This window comes from Vitis riparia, chromosome 10 (assembly GCF_004353265.1).
Source record: "Vitis riparia cultivar Riparia Gloire de Montpellier isolate 1030 chromosome 10, EGFV_Vit.rip_1.0, whole genome shotgun sequence".
Classification (NCBI taxonomy): Eukaryota; Viridiplantae; Streptophyta; class Magnoliopsida; order Vitales; family Vitaceae; genus Vitis; species Vitis riparia.
Window position 1 is genome coordinate 21,368,576 of NC_048440.1, and position 20,253 is coordinate 21,388,828.

Sequence of the window (20,253 nt, forward strand, 5' to 3'; positions counted from 1 at the left end):
CTTGTATTCTTTGGATTTGTCACTGTTTTTACATTCTACTACACAACGAAGCTGTTTGGTAAAGAGTGTGCAATGTGCTTTACTGAAGCTTATGCTGGTTTGGAAAGGTGTTTTCTGTTGGTGATATTTGTACTTGGCAGAACCTGGTCATGTGGGCCTCTCATACTCACATTCATCATGTGGAGGCACATGATGCGGGACGCCTCCAGCCTTGGTATGCATGCTATCGCTGCTTAAACATTCTTTTGGCATTCTTAGGTTCCAGTCATCAGTGTTTATATATCCAATGTAGGTCCCTGACACATCCAGAGTTTTCTCTTTTTTATTTCAATTGCCGTGCAACATGTTTTCTCTTTTGCAGCATGTAGCTGGCCAATAGGGCTGTTTGGAAACTGTTTCTGAAAATCAGTTTTCAAAAAGAGTTCATTAAAACCACAATATATATATTGTGTTTATTTGAGAGTTTTCAAAAATAGTTTTATAATGTTCTAAAGTCTGTTTTAAAATGAAAGCCTATTTAGAAATTTGGAATGTTTTTAGTTGTTTTTTTTTTTCAAATATTTTTTAAAATAATTTTACTTTCAATCAATTTTTTTGCATTTATATAATTATTTTTAAAATAACTTTCAAAAAACAAATGAAAATAATTAAAATATGTTTTCATGTTTTGAAAACAATGGATCATACTTGTTTTCATCTTTTTTTAAAAAAAAATGATAAAAAAACCATTTTTAAAAACCATTTCCAAACATTAGCCATAGGTTTTTTTTTTTTGGAATTAAAAAATCAAGTTTGATAAACTTTGAAATGAAATTTTTTTTAAAGAAAATGTTTTGAAAATAGGATTGTAATTTAGATTAACAGCAAGACTATGGCTGAGTTCTGGCTATCTGCTTGTATCGATAATGAATATGGGACGATCTAATGTATTAAAGAGAGAATAATATGATAATTATCATCAAAACGAGAATATATCATTATTATTATTATTATTATTATTCAAGGCTAGAGACATCTCAACACACCATATCAAACTCATGGACCCTCTTGAAACCAACATCCCCTGCTACTGAAAAGTGGTGCAGTTCTATGGTTTAGTCATCTCCCATTGAAGCTCCTAAGCACCATGGGCATATTTGCCAAGTGGCAAAATATGCTGACGTGGATCCAAGTGGGTTATCTTAACTCTTAAGCTTCCAAACCCCATTCAAAACCCTTTACCATTCATCATAGCAATAAAAAAAGACTAAAATAAAACTAGTAACTTAATTCCCAACTTTGACATGCAAACCCTAGAAAAGAGTACCCCACCATCACCCCCACCACCACTGCTGCTGCCCTCACTAGGTAGATCTATTCCTCAATCTTCTCGACAGGAACCTCTGTGCTGGCTTCCTCTGCTGCTTCAGCTGGTTTGGCTTCTTCTTCTTCCTTGGCGGCAGCTTCCTCTGCTGGGGCTGGGGCAGCAGCTGCAGCTGCCTCCTCAGTAGTCTCTTCTTTGGCCTCCTCAACCGCGGCTTCTGCCTCCACTGCTGGAGTCTCTCCTTCGGTTTTCTCTGCTTCTGCCTCCTCAACCGCGGCTTCCTCTACAACCTCCTTTGTCTCAACTTCAACAGGAGCTTCAGTTTTGGCTTCAGCTTCAGGTGCCGCTGCCTCCTCCACTGGAGCCTCTTCCTTTGTTTCTTCAGTAACTGGCTCTGGAGCAGCCGGTGGAGCCTCTACCTCTTTTACGGCTCCCTCTTCCACCTTGTTCAATTCCTCGGTTTTTTCATTCTCCGGCAATGCTGCGGTGACTGATACAACCTGCATGAATCCCGTTTGATGTTAAACAAATAACCCTCTGATGGAAATTACTGAGACAATACTTTGTCACGAATAAAAAAATATTCATAGGAAAAACAATGAATTAACGTTGATGCCAATAATTATAGCCAAAAAAGTAAGTCGCCAATATCAGAGTGAGCATAAAATATCCAATTCAGATATTATATGGTTTAAATGAATCTCTCATTCTTATTCTAACTTTGAATGAAATGAGGTTTCATTGGCATTGCAAAAATGATGAGAGCTATTTCTATATCAAATGAATGGGATCCAATAATGTTGGCTGCCATTACTTTTTGCTGGATCAATATTTGATCAAGCTAAGCTCCATGATGATCATAATATTGATCCATTCATACTGTGCCATGCACTCCAGTTTTGCATATTCTAAAACTGGGTGATCACAAAATGATGGATTCTGCTTCTGATCCATTCATTCATCTAGACCCAGATGAGGATTTTACAAACAAGAACTGGGTTATTCAGAAAATAGTGAAATGATACTCTAAAAAACACCTGGATCATCAACAAATAGAAAAGAAACTTCTAGTGAAAATTACGCTAGAATTAAATCTTTAGTAAGAAACGGAGAGACAGACAGATGAGTATATATACAAGCAAAAGCTGTCAGTTGAGTCTGTTGAGAGGTACCTCAACAGTGGCCATGGCAAAATGAAAGGGAAGTGTTGCGACTGATCGACTCGAGAAGAGAAAAGCGAAGGGAGTTGGGAGCTAGAGCCTAAGAGAAGGGGTGGTTGTGAGCGAGGTGAAGAGAAGGAGAATGATAGCTATATATATATGGAGAAGCAAATGCATTGTAGCGATAAAAGTATTAATAAGGAGGAGAGAGAGAGAGAGAGAGAGAGAGAGAGAGAGAGAGAGAGAGGAGTGGAGGAATCTTGGCAAATTGACATCCCAGCCACATCACTGACAGAAAAGGGCCATTGGGGATGTCTAGTCTCTGAATAAAGTATTTTTAGGTGAAAGTTTGTATATATATTTAAAATTACCATTATTATAGTAAATAATTTTGTATACATTGAAATTGAAATGCCATATGGTGGAGGCCATTTCCCATATCAGCTATCAACTAGCCTTTTTTAGTGGGTTTCGCTGTGTTTTGTGCAGTAGGGCAACTAGGTGACTACCATCATGCATTCATGTTGGCATTTCATTATTTTTTGTTTCTTCTCTTTTAACCATGTCCTCTCCAAGATTTACCCCCCTTGCTTCACGGGATCGCTTTGAAATCTACAAATTCCCTTCATTTTTAAGTTTCAATCGTACTCATCAAAAGAATTATTAACGTACGCTTAAAATATAACTTAGACACCATTACGATACAATTTATCCCACTTTAAAATATTACTTTATTATGATAATTCTCAATATATCTAAGCTTACAGAGAAGATCGATTTGTTATCTTTAGAGCAATTTTTATATGTTGATTCGATGAAATTTCTTTTCCGTTCGATAACGGAAGGGTCGTCTTACAAGACTTGTTTGAAATCGTTTATCTAAGACCATCTCTTAATAATTATAATTTTAACAATTAAAATTTTGATTTTTATTGTATATGTTAACCAAGAATTATTAGTATGTCAAATATTTGAATTTTTTTTTTCTTTCATCAAATCATTATTACCCTAATTCAAAGCTCTTGGACGCTTTAGTGATTGTACTGAATGTTGAGAAAAGTTGTGTCCAAAGTGTAATTGTAAAACACAATGTTTAAGGTTTGAAGCATTTGAAGAACGGACAGGAGGCAAAAGCCAAGGTGGGTGGGGTCCAGGGCGGTGCCGAAACGTGGGACCCATACCATCAAGGATGATCATGAACCTAACCCATGGGCCCACCAAAAATTGAAAATAAAATAAAAATTTTGCCGTGGCCAACTTTTCTTTCTTTGTTTCAACCACAATGAGAGCTGCCTTTGGCCTTTGGAAACCGCCCTTTCTAAAGATGAACCCTGTCGGGCCCCACTGCTGGTACTTTCCAGGTAGGATCCACGTGACTCCGGACCCACATGCAGCCGTCGGATGTGCCACGTCGGATTTGAGTCATAGTTCTGATCATGTTCCATTGTGCCAGAAAAGTGCCACCCACATGTATTCTCATTTTTTAATAGTGAAAACATTTTCAGCATCATTTTTTTATGGGGTAATTTATTTTACTTTCATTAGGTGCGATATAAAAACTAATTATATGATTTATAAAAACCAAATATAATGATGTCACAAGCGTGGAGGAATTGTCTACTTCAATATATGTTCTCCCACGTTAAAATGTGTCTATTCAATTTTTCATGGGACATCATCTTCATAGCAGCTCATGAGATTTATAGCCAAAATCCACGTGTTTTTCGACTAAAAGATTAATTGTAATTTCATAATGAACATTAAAATCAGATTTTTAATTTTTTTTTTAAAAAATTATATATACAAATAATAAAATTGAATCGGACTTTTATATATTAATTATTAATTAATGACGTCATCAAAATATTTATTATCATTTTTCATCTATATGATAATTAACTATGACCCACTTTATCGCTTTTACCTATATTTAAGTTAGACAAACAGTAACCAAACATGCCGCTAGTCCTAATTAATTGTTTGTTTGAATTTTTTAAAGTGGAAGAAATGGAAAGGGTGTTTAGGTCATTTCCATGAATTGCCACGGATCCAAGGACGATGGTGAAGTTGAGAGTGTGGAGAGTGTAGATCTCAATACAGATTAACATGAAATTTTGGACGTAAGTGGGTAAAAGCCTCGACGTACGTGTCGTCAGTTGTGAATATGATTCGTTGGATTTGAGTACCAATGTGGTGATTCTGAAAGTTGACTACAAAATAAAAAGTTGATGTAAAGTTTGGACGGTGGGGAGTGCAGGCCAGAGTGGACCCTATTTCTCTTACATGATTTTGGAGGGTTACCGTTGGCGAATAGGGACATGGCACGGGTGCTGCCGGGCCTACGTCACCATGGGTTACGGGCCTATGGCCCTTGTGTTCGGTTGACGTGGTGGGCCCCACTGTCTGAGCTGCTGGGTTTGATCTGCAAAGGGTTCCTGTGGGTGGCCCACCAACTGAATCATTTAAGGCTTGGTGAGGTGGACTAATGGGCTTCGAGTTGTGTGGGGCCCATGAGGTAAACGGCTATACCAAACCGTCAGAAAAACAAAAAAAATTGGTGGGTGAACGGTTTAAACAAAAGTGAAAATTGTTTCCTTTCTATTCTTTCAATTTCTGAAATTAAAATATTGAGTGTATTTTTACCTTTTTATTTTAATTTTTAATGAAAGTTAAATATATTTAATCGAATTAAAATAAACCCAAATCACCGTTCATTTCAGGCTTACACCCATCTTACGGTTGCAGGCATCCTGATTCCTGAGGTTTAAATCATATACCCTTTCTTAGGCTTATTTCTAGCATCAACATTTAGGTAGACGAATAATTTATTTGACTAGAAAAAGCAATTTGATAAAAACGTAGGATAGTGAAATCATACTTACCAATATAAAGGGACCATTAGGAGGATCCCACAAGATCCAATCTAATCTTGATGGATTGACAGTGAGTAAAGCCATGAAGAACAATAGGGAATACATGCTTTGGAGGCAATCAATCAGTGGAAAAAGCCATTAGCTTACATTTGAAACTTGATGTTTTATCAGTGCTTACCTCCAAGCATGCATTTTAAGAAAAAGCATACTAGCTTGCAAAGATTAGAGTGACACCAACCTGATTCGAGGAGGCAACGCTGGTCCATCAACCTCTATCCATGGGAAGCTTGCTTTTCTTTTCCCAAGTCCAAATCATGACTGGTCGGCGATCACTTTTTTTCTTCTTTCCCTCTTTTCCTTTTTCCAATCTGAGTTAGCAGCTAACCTGGTCCCTTGTAAAAGAGATGCCTGAGAGGTGGGCCTTTTGAGAGGCAAATGTCAATCACTGTTCTCAAAAGAAAGTTTCAGCAACCATGGGAATTAGAGGATTTACAGAATCTTTTTAGTACAGAAGCGCCCACCAAAACTTCATGGGTTTCCAATTTCATGCACTCTTCTAAGGGGTAAAGAGTTTGGTATAAGCCATAACCTGTCTATCATTCTGTAATAAAAATATTAAATAAATCACCTACCCAAGCCTTAAAAGAGGATGAGGGCTTCTAATTCCTATTTTGGACTTGATGATAATACATATCCAAGGACGGTTCACCAACAAGCCAATGTTACAACATGTGAATATGAGGATATTTGCAGGATGGGGATACAAGGATTAAGAGATCAATCAATTTTCCGAAGATAAAATAGTTATTAAAACTGGAAAATGTTGAAAATTTCTCTGATACACAAATTAACTGTGAGACTGCAATTAAGGTGAATACTATAAAGGTGATTTCACCAGTTTTCAATGATAAAGAGTTGAAATCTGGGGTGAATATGATGATAGCTGACTCGAAAGTTTCAGTTAAGCAGAAAACATAAAGAGAACCAGGCAGTGCTTGAACCCTATCTATGGAGTAGCCAATTCCATGCAGTAAAATATATTTCAGCTGACGAGTTTTCTCAACACTGCTTCAGCTCGCTGCTCGAATTTGGGTAGGGCCCATTCATGCTGAACTATGTCGAGACTGTCTTTCTCAGCACCCAAGCTCTGACAAGAAAAGTGGAAAATTATTAGGATGGAAATCATTTTTCTGCTTTCAAGCCATTCATTAGTACTCTCTGATATCCTGTTTCAGTAAACAAAGGTGAAAAAGAAGTTTTGGGGGTTTTCCAAAGTTTATTCTTATTTCCATTATGAATAAAAGAGAACCTTTGTGTTCTTTAGACCGTGATTACAATAACTAATGAACAGAAAACATTTAAAAACCTTTTTGTTTCTCTCATCTGATTTCACTAATTTATTATCATGCAAATGAGACCAAAGTTCAGAAATATTTAGACTTAATTCGATAATTCCTTGTTTTTTTCAATAAGCAACAACATTTTTATGCCATGGTCTTGGTTGGCAGGAATAAGATCAGATTCAATAAAAGGCAAAAAGAAACAAAATTAGATGATAATATTAGATGAGCAAGGAAATCAATCAGGCAACCATAGGAAAGCTTCTTAAGATGCATCAACCTCCTAAAGGGTGGGAGTTACAAACTTGTAAGCATGCCAAACAATAGCCCTAAGACAACATTCTCAAAGTAAAATGGAAGCAAAATAACCAAGGATGAGGATGGTAAATGTTAACATGGAAAACCCCTTAAAGTGAAGGGAAAAAGCACAGAACAAGAAGCATGACTGTACTGTGAAATATGCAAGTAAAGGGGCATTAACCCTTTCCAGTGCAGATGATACCCCCAACGGCTCAACCTAATACAATCTAGCTGTTACAGGTGAACCACAAAAAGCAATAGTTGTGATTTTTTTTTTTTTTTGATAGGCACAAAAAGCAATAGCGGTGATAGAACCTCCATAACCTATTACCTATCAAAAAAACAAAAAGAACCTCCATAACCTGGCTCCAAGTCTTTAATGAGTAGAACCCCTGTGACATTATCCTTTTTCCTTTTGAAAAAGGTCCCCTAAAATGGAGGGTTATTGGCTAACACTCTTAATGATGGTTTTTTAAGGCCATCATTGTAACATAGACTGTTCATGTGATGATGTTTGATGTGGTAACAACTTTATACTAGAAGAATATCAGATGGCATGATGGGGTTTTTGTTGTCACTTCTAAAAGAGAAACATCCTTTCATAAACATTAGCTTTGATGTAAACTTGCTTTCATCCCTTTTAGCCATTGGTTGAGGCATGAGAGAGAATAAGCCTTGATCTGCCAAGTAATAACTGAAATGGTAACCATTGCCTAGCTCAAGTGACTCATCATTGCCCGCTTGCCCCACCACTGGCAAATGGGCAACACAGGATGATTCCATCTTTTTGGCATTTGAGACACTTATGAATGCAGAACACAATAACCATAACCTTCAAGACATCTGACTTTCATTGTCATGCCTAGGTGTGCAAGACATGAAGCACCTATGATGTGACTTGAGCAGCATCAAAGGCCACCACCCTCATTTGACTGAGCTGTGAATGCCAATAAATGTCACCTTGTATGGAAGGGCAAGAAGGCAGTGCAGAAGACAGCTTCCTTGATCTTAGATTCTTAATATAGACTTGTAAGGACATTAACAGAAGAACATTCAGAGGCAAGGAAGCATCTTCATTGAAAGTTGAAACAGAAACAATGGAGGGTCAATTGGCATAGGCTCGGGAAAGCCATTTTATGTCATTTCTAGATAACTTGAATTATGTAGTGTAATTTTAGTACTTTGCTGTACCCCTTTTTTTTGTCTGCCTATTTGTTGCATATACACCAAATATAACTGAGGTTACCACCTTTCCTTAAGTTGGTCTTGGTGGATGGTCTTTACTTATAAAAGAAAGGCTAACACAAGAGAAGTCCAATTTATCTAGTCAGTCAAAGAATGCATGTCAATCTGTAACGCAGCAGCATAATATGTCATGGTCATCCAATGAACAAGACATCTTATCCATACTCTTGAGCAGCCATATGGAGGGAATGAATAAAGGTTATGAAGAAAAGTAAAATTATCCTTCTCTTTGCAGTGGATGAAAAGTATAACCCTCTCATTTACAACTTAATTGCTCTATAAATGTTGGAACGTAATTGAAAATTTAAAAATGAGATGGGGAAGGATACAAATCACTCTTCATTCAATTTTTTTCTGATGGTTCTCGTCAAATTTTTTAGGCATTCTTTACACAAATGAGAACATTTCAACAGATACAAAACAGGAAAAAAATAACATCTTAGTAGACAAGCAGACATATTAGCGCCAGACTGTACAATAAGTCTTAAGTCAAATGCAAATGCTGGCATTAAATTTCCCTCTAACACAGAGTCCAATCTTCAGTAGGGCTATGCACTACTCATGAACAGATAGAGCTGACCTATCTCACCTACCTTGGCATCTCCTTGTCCATAGAGGGCCAATCAGCCTAGATTCTAGAAGCCTTGATGAACCTATGTTTCACAACCCGTAATAACCTAACCAGTCAAATGTTGAATTCCTTTTACACTCAATAGCAAAAGCCTTCCCTGAGCTCTATCCTAAGCCATTCCTTGATAAAATTTCATCTATCCCATCGTTTTGGAAACTAATAACTCATCTTTGTTGGAGGAGGTTCAACAGAAAAGTCACCTTAGATCACTGGTTAACATATAGTATATGGTAATGTGAAAAGCTTTTCTTGATTTAACACTACACATGGCCTTGTTGTAATGCCTTCTGAAACCAAAAGGGTATGTGAGATTTATGTTCATTTGGTTGGGTGTAAGAATCCACAGCTGATCATGAACAAACAAATGACATCAGCTCCCCAGCAACACTAAACAAGCATACTGTAAAAGGCCCAAGCTGGCTGGGATCACATAAGAGCTAGACACATGATTGAAAAAGCATGGACCTTATACTACTGTTGTTGGCATGAAAGAAGCAGCACATCGGTAGAAGGTGGTACCGAGGCATCAAAGGCCCTTTTTTAATTAAAAAACACAAGCATTAGACATCTATTGTTTATGGGTATGTCGCAAAAGAAGGAGATGAAACCTGACACTTGATGCCATGGTTGACAAATGAGAACCTGTCATGCCTTGGTGCCTAGGGAATGAAAGCAGTCTAAACATTCCATAATTTAAAACTATGCAGCATTTTCCAATCTTACCCCTTTCCTTCACGGTGGGCAATGGGAGAAGGATTAAGTTTTGGAAAGACAAATGGTGTGGTGATGAGCTTTTGTGTGTCTTGTTCCCCTCCTTATTTGCCCTAGCTAGCTGTAAAGAGGCTTGGGTGGCGGACTCGTGGATGCACTCTAATAAGAAGGGTGTTTGGATTCCTAATTTCTCTAGACCTCTCAATGACTGGGATATTGAGACTGTGGAGTGCTTTTTTTCAAGGCTTCAAGATAAGGCGGTGGATGTGGAAGGGGAAGACAAGATGTTTTGGGTGGCAACAAAGAGTGAATCCTTCTCTATTAAGTCCCTCTATTCTATCCTTGAGGCAGGAAGGGTGGAGCCTTTTCCTTCAAGTGTAGAGTGGAATGCATGGGTTCCTCCAAAGGTGAGTTTTTTTTGCTTGGGAGACTTCGTGTGGAAAAGTTTTGACTTTAGACCAACTACAAAGGAGGGGTTGGTCTTTAGCCAAAAGATGCTCCCTTTGTTATGCTCATGAGGAGTCAATTGATCATATCCTCTTGCATTGTGGAAAAGTGAGGGTGTTGTAGGAGCTCTTGTTCTCTGTTTTTAGGGTGTCTTGGGTGATCCATTCTACAATAAGAGAGATCCTTTTAGGGTGGCATGACTCTTTTGTTGGAAGAAAGTGGAAAAAAGTTTGGAGAGCAACGCTTTTATGCCCTTTTTGGATAATATAGAAAGAGATAAATAGAAGATATTTCAAGAAGTGGAGTTCTCTGTTCAAATGCTGAAATTCTTGTTTTTGTGCAACTTGTCATCTTGGTCTAATTTGTTTATAAAAAATACAATTATGTCCTTAGACAATTTATTGATTGGTTGGTGTTAGATTGAGGGAATGAGCATTTTTGTTTTCCCTATCCCTTTTGGCACTCTTCGGTGGTCGTTGTATATACTGTGTACTTTGGTACGCCCCTTTTGGCACTTTTTGACCACTGTTGTATACACCGTGTGTACTTTGGTGCGCCTCTTTTGGTTCTTTTATATTAATACTATTGCCATTTTCTTATCAAAAAAATTCCAATCTACCCCTTGGAAGCTCCATACAGGAATCACAAAATCCTTAGGGCATATTTCTAAAGGGAAATAATCCAATCCTCAAGACAAGAAACCAATGCTTTGAATTCCTCACAGGTTAAGTGGCCACCCACTCCAATCAAACCCCCAAATAAAAACTAAAAATAAATAAAATAAAATAATAATAATAAATCCATAGCTCATGCAAATCACCTCCTACTACAAAAGAACACTTAAGACATACACCATCAGGGCACACAGGAAAACCTCAACTTATCACAGACTACTGTACATAATCCTATAGGTTTTTTACCTTCTGCTTTTTATTTTTTTAAAAAAAAATTTAGGGTATTTTCACATACTTGTGCAGTGCTGTTTCATGTAAAATGAAAGAGAATAAATAGTGGCTGTTACTATGTGACACCGAGTAATCACAGGGAAAATAATATACCTTTGTAGGATCAACGCCGAACCCACTCATTTGCATCATACGCTGGGTATCATCTGTGGCTGTATCAAAATATCATATCAGCCTCTCATGAGTTGAAAGAGGGTTTATTCTTTTTTTCTTAAAAAAAACGTATAAAGTCTAAAGAGTACTTTGAAAAGGAGGAGAAAAGAGAGATAAATCAAATAGTTATCACACAGTTGGCTAAAGCATCATCTTAGAGTTTATAAACCAATACAAACCATTTTCTTCTCCCAGAATGAGACTAAATAAACCCCTTAATCCGAACAGGTTGAGGAAGTACCTGATAAAAGATTACAGCAAATTAGAAGACATTCAGCCCAGTATTCTAAAGGTTAATATCAAATTCAAAGCAAAAGATTTGACATGCTGGAAGTAATAGCTTTCTTGTTCTTGATATTAAGCAAGTACCAGGAGCGACTGCTGACATAGCTAACATCTACAGTGCTCAAATCAATTCCATTTTGTAACATGGAGCGAAACCTCTGAGTCAAGGGGAAAGGTATCTTGGCTGGGGAAAAAAATAACAGATTCAGATTCTAATAATGTTGATATAAACTTGCCTATCAAAAAAAATAATGTTGATATAAACAATTATACGGAAAAGTGAAGATCAATACAGCAAAAGAATAAATATAGGAATATTCAAGACTGATATTCCAAAAATTGTTGTATATGCAAAAAGAATGTCCTGATTCTGGAAAGGAGCAATTGAAAAAAAAAAGGGAAAAAGGAACAAATGGACTGAGTATTGATAGAAATACACAAGAAAAGTAATAGATTGATAACATAACAAGCAATTTGAGCCTGAAAAAAATGAGCAAATGAAGAGCAATAAACAAAAAGCATAAAGCCCCATCTCAAGAAAACTCAAGGTTCATCAAATAGATAAATGAAACAACTCAGAAAGCCTGAACTTGATAAAGAGGTAAAAAAAAAGAAAAACAGACCTGCTACAAATCCAGAGAAGAAAAAGTTAACCCAAGCAAAAGTAAGAGTCTGTCCACAAGGGTAAAAAACGGTAATTAATGGTTAGTCATCTGATCTATTACATTAAAGAATAGCAACAGAAAACACCGACAGCAATACCTGGGGTATGATCATTGAAAGGTTCTTCTTCATCATATCCATAGCCATGTTTGGATCAGAGAACATTTGTGCCTGAGCATTTTGCGCCTGACCCTTAGGAACATGCAGTAATCCATTTTCCTGCCATGGTCAAGCAAATGTGCATAAATGGCATTAGAATAACCCACAAGAGAAGGCACACTGCAAGCTAGCTTCAGTGGATGCACTCCCTCAAAAGACCTGGCTTCTATGAGTTATTACAATTGAGGCAGCCCATAAAGCAAAGCCAGCCAAAAGATACACTAAAAACATGAATTTAGAGTGATATACATTAGATCCACAAAAGTATGTTGACATGGCTATGAGAAAAGGATGAAATTTGCATTTAGTTTGGGTTTAATCAGCAACCGATATTTTGTGTTACAATGTCATCAGTTAATGTCTCACACCACGTCCGTAAGGGCCTTCATTTATCCTTCTAGATTCTTTCACCTTGAACTACACCAACGAGTTGCAGTCAAAGAAAAGGAATAATGCTCATTTGGCATGTCAAGAACCAAACCAGGTCTTGAATGAGGAAGCACTCAAACCATCTTGATGATTGCAGATCCATGGATGTTGTTATAACCTTAATACCTATGCTCAAGTTGGATAGTATATATTTAGTGGAGCATCCAGACCCTGTTCACACCTGTATATCGAACAGATGTATGCATGCATGAACCCAGCTTGCTGGGTTGGACACATCACAACCAGATGGATTGGACCAAAACATTTGCCACACCCAATTTTCTAAAACCTTGTACTAGTGTTACATCATTCTTTTCCTATTCATTTTTTCTTGCCTTGCTACTCATCAATCTCAACGTTTCATTCCAATTACACTCACTTTATACACATATTGTTTCATAACAGCTTAATACTTTCCCACAAAAAACAGTTGGCCTTATAATTACCACATAATTTTCCGTTCAAATTGGGAAGCATGGATTCAACCCACAACACGCTAGGAGCAATTCTCCACTTCATCCATCCTGTTCTAGTTCTGTGAGTAATGTTTGCTTTGTTATGGTCATTCTCAGAAGCACAAATCTTCACTAGACACTCATTCCTACTCATAATTTATTAATTTCAAAATGTACATCCTAGAGCTCCATCTTCCGCATCAATCCTTGAAAGGTTTAGACTTCATTTGGTTCCGAGAAAGAACCAAACTGAGGATAAAAAAAAAATTAACAGCTAAAACAGTAAGAGTAAGAATAAGAACCAGACAACAGTTGGCGATTCTTGCCAGAAAAGTTTGCATAAACTAAACACAAAAGCATAAATCAATGAAAAGAAAATTTCGAAACGTTAGCTTTTGATTTTCTTTTCTTTCCTTTTGCCTCCTATAATTAGTAATGACCATCCTGATTCAGTAATCAAAACCTAAACCTTTTCATCAGTATCACATCAATTTTCTAGTCAAAACCATCAACAGAAATTTTATTAATTTTTTTTTTTTAAAAAATAAACGTACAGACACACAAACCTCGTTATTGAAGTAAACTTTCCTAGCACGAAACGACTTGGCCGGAATGTAATTCGCCGCCGCCCGCAAGTTTCGAGCCCTAACAATCACCTGCCTGAAATTAAAAAAAAAAAAATCAAATCAGACACATGAAATCACAGGAATAGATTACGCTAACATGCAGGAGCTAGGGTTTCTAACCCTTCTCTAACGATTTTGGAATCGGGCACTTGAGAGGATCGCATGAGCTTGGAGACGAAATAGCGGAGCACCCCGATGAGAACCATCACCACCGACAGTGGTATAAGCACCCAATCTCTGATGGCCGTGTCCAGCACCAGATCTTCCGCCATTGTTTCCACACACAGCTTCACCCCTCGCACGAATCGTCAATATTAGGCTTTTCCACTTCTAAACGACGCCGTTTCATTGTATTACGAACGACGTCGTTTCAATATTCATTCAGCTTATGAATTGCCCAAACAGTCCCTAGTAGTTATACACTAAAAATTAAAACCATATTAATTATTTGTGATTAATATTTATAATTTATATTTATTATCAATTTTCTATATATTTTTTAAAATAAACCTGTTTGATATTGAAGCATGAAAATCAATTTACATCTTTTTAATATTTAAAATGCATTAAATAATACTTTAAGTTTAATATAATATAAAATATATTTTCAGAAAATTAAAGGGTTAATCAAAAGAAAACTAAGAGAAAGAGTATTAGGCTTTAATCCTAATTAGATTGATACATATTATTGATTAATTATCTAATAATTAAGCCTTTTAATTTATTGGTAACTAAACCCAAAACCTTAACCTAGACCACCAATTTCACACTCCTATAGATATTACTAAGGCTATAAATTTGGCCATGCCCCATTTGAAAATTTTAAGCTTGGCCGAGGTTGGAATGATTTTTTAACCCCAAACATGTTAGATCTCCTAAGAAATTTAAAATCTATTTGATAGTAATTTTAGCTTTGAGAGATAAAAAACTTTCATGCATTATAAAAGTTAAAAACACTCCCAATAATCACTACAAAATATATTCTTAATATTTTGAAATATGTAGAACACTATCATTAAAAGCAAGCTTTTTTCACGTGTATAAGTAAAATAATTAAATTTTGGATTTCGAGTTCGGATTAAAAGTGTAAATAAAAAAAAATACAAGAACTTAATTAAATTAATTCATTTTTCAACAATTGCGAATTTAAAAATTTTGAAAATTAATTATATCAGTTTAGTTTTGGTTTTCTTATCTCCAAACTCATAACAATTGAACCAAATCGATATTAAAAAACCTTTCATTTCTTGTAATTTATGATTATTTATTTGATAAAATATTTTATATTTACTAATATATATTGGTGATTCTATTAAAATAATTTATTATTATTAGACTATTATCGTATTAATATTTAAATACATCCATTATATTTTAAACTAGAAATTTTAAATATATTTTGAACTTCAAATTCTAAGTAAATTTTAATTACTTTTAAAAACAAATTGAAATAAACGTATAAATTAATTTGCATCCAATTGATCATATAAATTATAAACCAAACCAACCTCAAACAAACTTGATTGGTTGGTTTTTCTGTCACTAAAAGATGAATTCAACTAATTTTTTTCCCCAAAAACCAACTGAACCGGGCCATTTTACAATCAACTCAAAAGACTAACATGGGCCAAGCCATAAAGGCAACCCGAGTCCAGCCCGAACCCAAACTATGAGGCCGGACCACACAACCCCTTCACAAGCCTAGATATAAGTATAGCATAATAGCCTTCATAAAGCTTATTGCAAAACACAAGTTAAGCATCTTCAGCCCTACAAGCTTCTTCATTTCTTCCTAAAATGCATTAAAAGTGGGTAACTTTTTATACAGATAAATAGTCACTAGTTCGAGTCCCCTCAAGGTTATTAGAGGTTTATTCGATCCCATGAGATTACTCATGGTGCGCGTAAGCTGACCCGGACATCCACGATTATCAGAAAGAAAAAATAAATAAATACACCCTTTATACAGATAAATGGGACTAAGGTAAAAACAATGTGAAATGAAAATACGTACATATGTGACATACGAATGTCTTTTCAATAAATACTGAAAAACGCCCAATAAAGAAAATACAAGTGATAGATTTGTATTTAAATGGTGTAGTACTGTTTGCACTTTGCAGGGTCCCAATGGTACTAGATCCTTGGCTTGGTTCATACCTGCGGTCGGTTGATTCTTTTACATGTTCTCTAAGTATTCCCCCTGGATTTTCTCCCACACAGCATTCTGTTCCCTCTTAATTTTTTTTTTTTTACTGAATTCCAAGCTCATCTCATCAACCCAATCCTTCAAAAATGGGCTTAATCTCCTTCCCCACCAATGTATTCTGCCGCAGACCACTGTCGATTTCTCCTCCATTGCGAACCAAATCAAGTCGTTCGTACAATCCTTGGCTTAATCTGAAGTCCATTCTGAAGAGACAGCCTCAAAGAGCTCAAGTTTTCAATGATCCTCTTCTGCCATTGTCGAACCAGGCTGTGGTTCAGAGGGGCTTGTCTTTAAGGCGCAAACGCTTACCGCCGGTAGTGTCGTGCAGTTCTGAAAGCACAGGGCCAAGGGAAGAAGATAACAGAGCTCTGGAAGCAGTCCAGAAGCTTTACACTGCTATTAAGAACAAAAATGTGAAGGAAGTCTCAGATGTAATTGGAGATGAATGCCGATGTTTCTGCAATTTTATCTCAGCGTCCCAACCCTTCCATGGAAAGAAGGTAGGTGATCAATTTCAAAGGATCATCACCCATGATTTCTTTTCTTTTATTTATTTATTTTTTTTCTCTCTTTATCAGTTGGTATATATGAAATGGGATTGAGATTAAACCAGTAGTGCTGGGTGGTAACGAGGATGGTGGGGTGTTTTTTCTTGCAGCAAGCGTTGGAATTTTTCGATCATCTGATGAAAATCTTGGGAGATCATGCTTCAATCAGATTTTCCTTTACAATGCATGATGGGATGGCCGTTGGAGTTACATGGAGACTAGGTAATGAAATTCTGTCATTTCATATGACTGGAGTTGTTAGGAATTGTTCTTAGTCTCCCACCTTATGTTGGTTTTCTCTGCAGAATGGAAAAACAATCCGGTGCCTCTGGGAACTGGTTTCAGCTACTACGTGTGCCAAGAATACCGAGGGAGGGTGGTGATAAAGTAAGACATGTAATAGAAGATGACAATCTAGTGATAGATTCAAGGCAACGTATAAATCTATTAAAAAGTGCTTCCAAAATTCCATGCAGTTATCTCCTCTCTAATTGACATAGATTTTACAATCACCCTCATTTGACAACATCTCCGTGTGTTTTATGAGATTTACTAGATCTGACAAATAAGCATGCATTAACTTTAGAATCATCTTCATGCTGATACTACGTCTCATTAGATTTCGAGGTTGATAAATAAAAGATTGATCGGTTAAAAAGGATGAAATAATCCTTTTATTTGTGAATTTAACCATGTATATATTTTTACTTTGAAAAATAACCAATTTTTGATATATATGCCCTTTCTCATTTTAAGTATTTATATGTAATTTTAAAACCAATGATTATTTTTACTAACAAAAAAAAGGGGATATATTTATCAAAATGAGGTCAAAAAAGAATAGAAGGTTAAATTTTCAAATCTAGATTTTCAATGACCCCTCATGAAATAAAGACTCTTATTACTGGTTAGTTAATCGAGAGTGTTAATCAAATGGGAGTTTAAATGAGTCATTTCGATTATTAAAATATATCTTTTGGTCCTCCCCAAACAATTATTCAAAATAGCACTTTCCCACATGTTTTATCATTATTGTTATTATTATTCTTTTTTGAATGAGAAAAAGGAAGATAGTTTGAAATCGTATTTTAAACAATGGCTTAGTGTATATTTAGAAACTGTATCTTAAAACTGCAACTTTAGTATAGATTTAAAAACCACATTTTGAAATCACTATATCTAATTTGTATAGGAGTCATATTGGCAAAATGTGGTTTCAAAGTAATTTAAAGAAAATTTTAGAAAAGGTTCATATAAACAATAATTTTAAAACATATCTAAAGTAATTAGAGGACCAATATGATTCAATTGTGTTGAAAATGATATGGATCGTATCAAAGCTTAACCCTAAATTTGATGGGAGGGTCTTTTTTCTCTTCTCATGAAGGTATCCATGATGGGATAAATGTATGTAGGATGATTATGAAATATTGAGTAGGAAAAGAATATCTGATATTATATAGTGGGCTCTAACTCCTTGTTTAAAAGCATTTCAGCCTTAAGCCTAGATTGAATAATATCTACTCAAGAAAGAACGGGGTCACGAAAGTTCATCTTCCTTTACTAGTCTCTTCAACACAACTTTCTATCAGACCAACCTATAATTTGTCATCTCTGAACTGAATCTTTGTTTCAATGATTCAGGAACGTTAATATGCTTATGGACCCGCTGATTCACCTTGGACCCCTTAGACTGGTAAGCCATTTGAAAGTTTTTTCACTTGTTTGTGGACTTCTTTGTGGGCTTTAATGCATATGTTTTTCCTTTTTTCTGCAGAGAATTGCGGGGATAGTGACGCTCGTAATGGACAAGTTTGGGCACTTAACCTTCGAGGGTAAGAGAAAGAAAGATATATACATGTTTCTCATTCTCTCCTTCACCTTTGCCATACTGTTCTTTCTAATAACGGCTTCCCATTAAGCCATGGCATAAGGTCCAGAGCATAGTTCTCCCTCTTCCCTTCAATAAAATTCCTTTTGTAATGGACAGTAAGCATGAAAATATGAACTCCAATGGAAATTGCTGCTATTTTATTATGCATTACACACATCATTCTTCATAATTCCAGACAAAATTGAGGCTAGATTGTCTCTAAAGTACTTAGCCTCTACTGATGATAAACCAGCATACTTCTGGACATGAGGAAGTAGAGCTGCAGCAAGTTGATATTGAAGTACTTCAAGGACCTGCAGAGCAAGAACTGAGAAATGAGCATTCTTGATATGATATGGTTATCGTTCTTGATATGGTAGATGCAGGGCTAGGAGGATTACCGTCACATTCGGGTGGTGGGTTGAGGCCACACTTCTTGGGCAAGGCCATGGCGAGTCCAGGGTTGACGCCAAAGTTGGGGAGGGCATGCTTGTAGCTGCACAAGCAGTGCATATCGGCCTTTTGGATGACTGCACAACACTCTTTAGTAGGAGGGGATGGTGATGGGCCTCGAATTGCAGGGAGGCACTGAGCCAGCTGGGTTGAGTCCATGCTGCATATGGTCATGGACTTGGCTCCACCCACCACTGCAACAAGCACTACCACTATCACCCCCAGCACAAAACCAATGTCAGTAGTCCTAGCCATGACTTCTCTCCAACCCAAGTCACAGATGAGAAGTTCGTTTTACTTTAGAGCCAATTTATAGCGTTTTGGAGTAGGAAATTGGAACTTGAAACTTGGTTTTTGTTGAGTCACGAGGGACCATAACCAAAGGCTATGGGAATACAGCAAAAGAGCTGTCATCCAAAAGATGATCAGTATAGTGCAAATATGCTACATGTGGCATAGTTTTCCCCAGATGAGCTTTAGAACTATTATGAGGATGGGGTTGAGAGAGAGAGAGAGAGAAAGAGAGGCTCAGAGAGACACAGATGCTCTTGGGAAGGTAAGGTGTCTTAGAGAGACTGCAATGGGGCACACTGCCCCTTAGCCTCTGCCATTCTTTGGGACTGCAAAGACTCATCACAAGACTCTCAAACCATTCCATCTCTCCTTCAGTTTGTTTCTTGATGCTCATAAACTAAGAGCTTATTTAGTAATAATCCTAAGAAGCATTTCTAGTCTTTCTAGTGCCTAAAAACAATTCTTTTGATAAAAAAAATTTAAGCACTAGAAATATTAGAAACACTTCTTATAATCACTACCAAATGGAGTCCAAGTTCCCATCATAATTGAATTATGATGCAAGATGAGATCCAAAAATTCGAGTTTGATAGTAATCCATTGGTAAATAGTATAAAAAAAATGTGATATCGAGTGTTCAAATGTTACAAATTCTAGTACTTACTAGAAATTTTATAACATAGAACTGAAACTATGAACTGTGCCAAATTGAAATTACATATTTGCTCCTGTCAAATGATCTTTACCCTTTTAGGAAAGAAAAATATCAATATAACCCCAGAGTCCTGAATTTCTTCATTTACATCCTACAGCCATACCCCCATTTTCTTCCTCTAATATGTTTGAATTGTCAATCAAACTTCGAAGACATTTCCATTAGGTGGGGCTTGTTATAGACAAGCTATGAGGAAGCCGTTTTGAATCAAACTTTGATCAATTACGTTCAAACATTGTAACATTCAAACAAAAAAAAAAATCATACAGAATAGAAAGCAACCCTGTGTTCATGCATAATCCATGAGAATTTAGAAAACTCACTTGTCATAGTAGTCCAAAAACCACTGAGAAGGAATCAGAGTTTAAAATTCAGAAACTTTTTTTGTTTTGATTTGAACCATTTCAATATTTCGT

At 36.3% G+C, this 20,253-nt stretch overlaps 4 protein-coding genes across 4 annotated transcripts; 1 reads left to right on the top strand and 3 right to left on the bottom strand.

Moving 5' to 3' along the window:
- Positions 1–961: 961 nt before the first annotated feature.
- Positions 962–2,600, bottom strand: LOC117922845 (fruit protein pKIWI501). The gene is made up of 2 exons (XM_034841032.1): positions 2,476–2,600; positions 962–1,803 (listed from the first exon to the last, which is right to left on the bottom strand). The coding sequence occupies exons 1-2, from the start codon at positions 2,488–2,490 to the stop codon at positions 1,354–1,356; spliced, it is 465 nt and encodes a 154-aa protein (XP_034696923.1). The 5' UTR covers positions 2,491–2,600; the 3' UTR covers positions 962–1,353.
- A 3,521-nt stretch (positions 2,601–6,121) lies between these two features.
- On the bottom strand, positions 6,122–14,039 carry LOC117923998 (ER membrane protein complex subunit 3). The gene is made up of 8 exons (XM_034842539.1): positions 13,866–14,039; positions 13,686–13,779; positions 12,176–12,295; positions 12,037–12,085; positions 11,498–11,597; positions 11,308–11,369; positions 11,069–11,127; positions 6,122–6,483 (listed from the first exon to the last, which is right to left on the bottom strand). Exons 1-8 carry the CDS (start codon positions 14,015–14,017, stop codon positions 6,379–6,381), a joined length of 741 nt encoding a protein of 246 aa, XP_034698430.1. The 5' UTR covers positions 14,018–14,039; the 3' UTR covers positions 6,122–6,378.
- Positions 14,040–15,933: 1,894 nt separating this feature from the next.
- On the top strand, positions 15,934–18,546 carry LOC117923922. Its single transcript, XM_034842418.1, has 5 exons — positions 15,934–16,454; positions 16,613–16,724; positions 16,808–16,889; positions 18,147–18,198; positions 18,280–18,546. The coding sequence occupies exons 1-5, from the start codon at positions 16,041–16,043 to the stop codon at positions 18,421–18,423; spliced, it is 804 nt and encodes a 267-aa protein (XP_034698309.1). The 5' UTR covers positions 15,934–16,040; the 3' UTR covers positions 18,424–18,546.
- Positions 18,507–20,234, bottom strand: LOC117923924 (putative lipid-transfer protein DIR1). The gene is made up of 2 exons (XM_034842419.1): positions 18,777–20,234; positions 18,507–18,689 (listed from the first exon to the last, which is right to left on the bottom strand). Exons 1-2 carry the CDS (start codon positions 19,081–19,083, stop codon positions 18,682–18,684), a joined length of 315 nt encoding a protein of 104 aa, XP_034698310.1. The 5' UTR covers positions 19,084–20,234; the 3' UTR covers positions 18,507–18,681.
- Between the last annotated feature and the right edge of the window lie 19 nt (positions 20,235–20,253).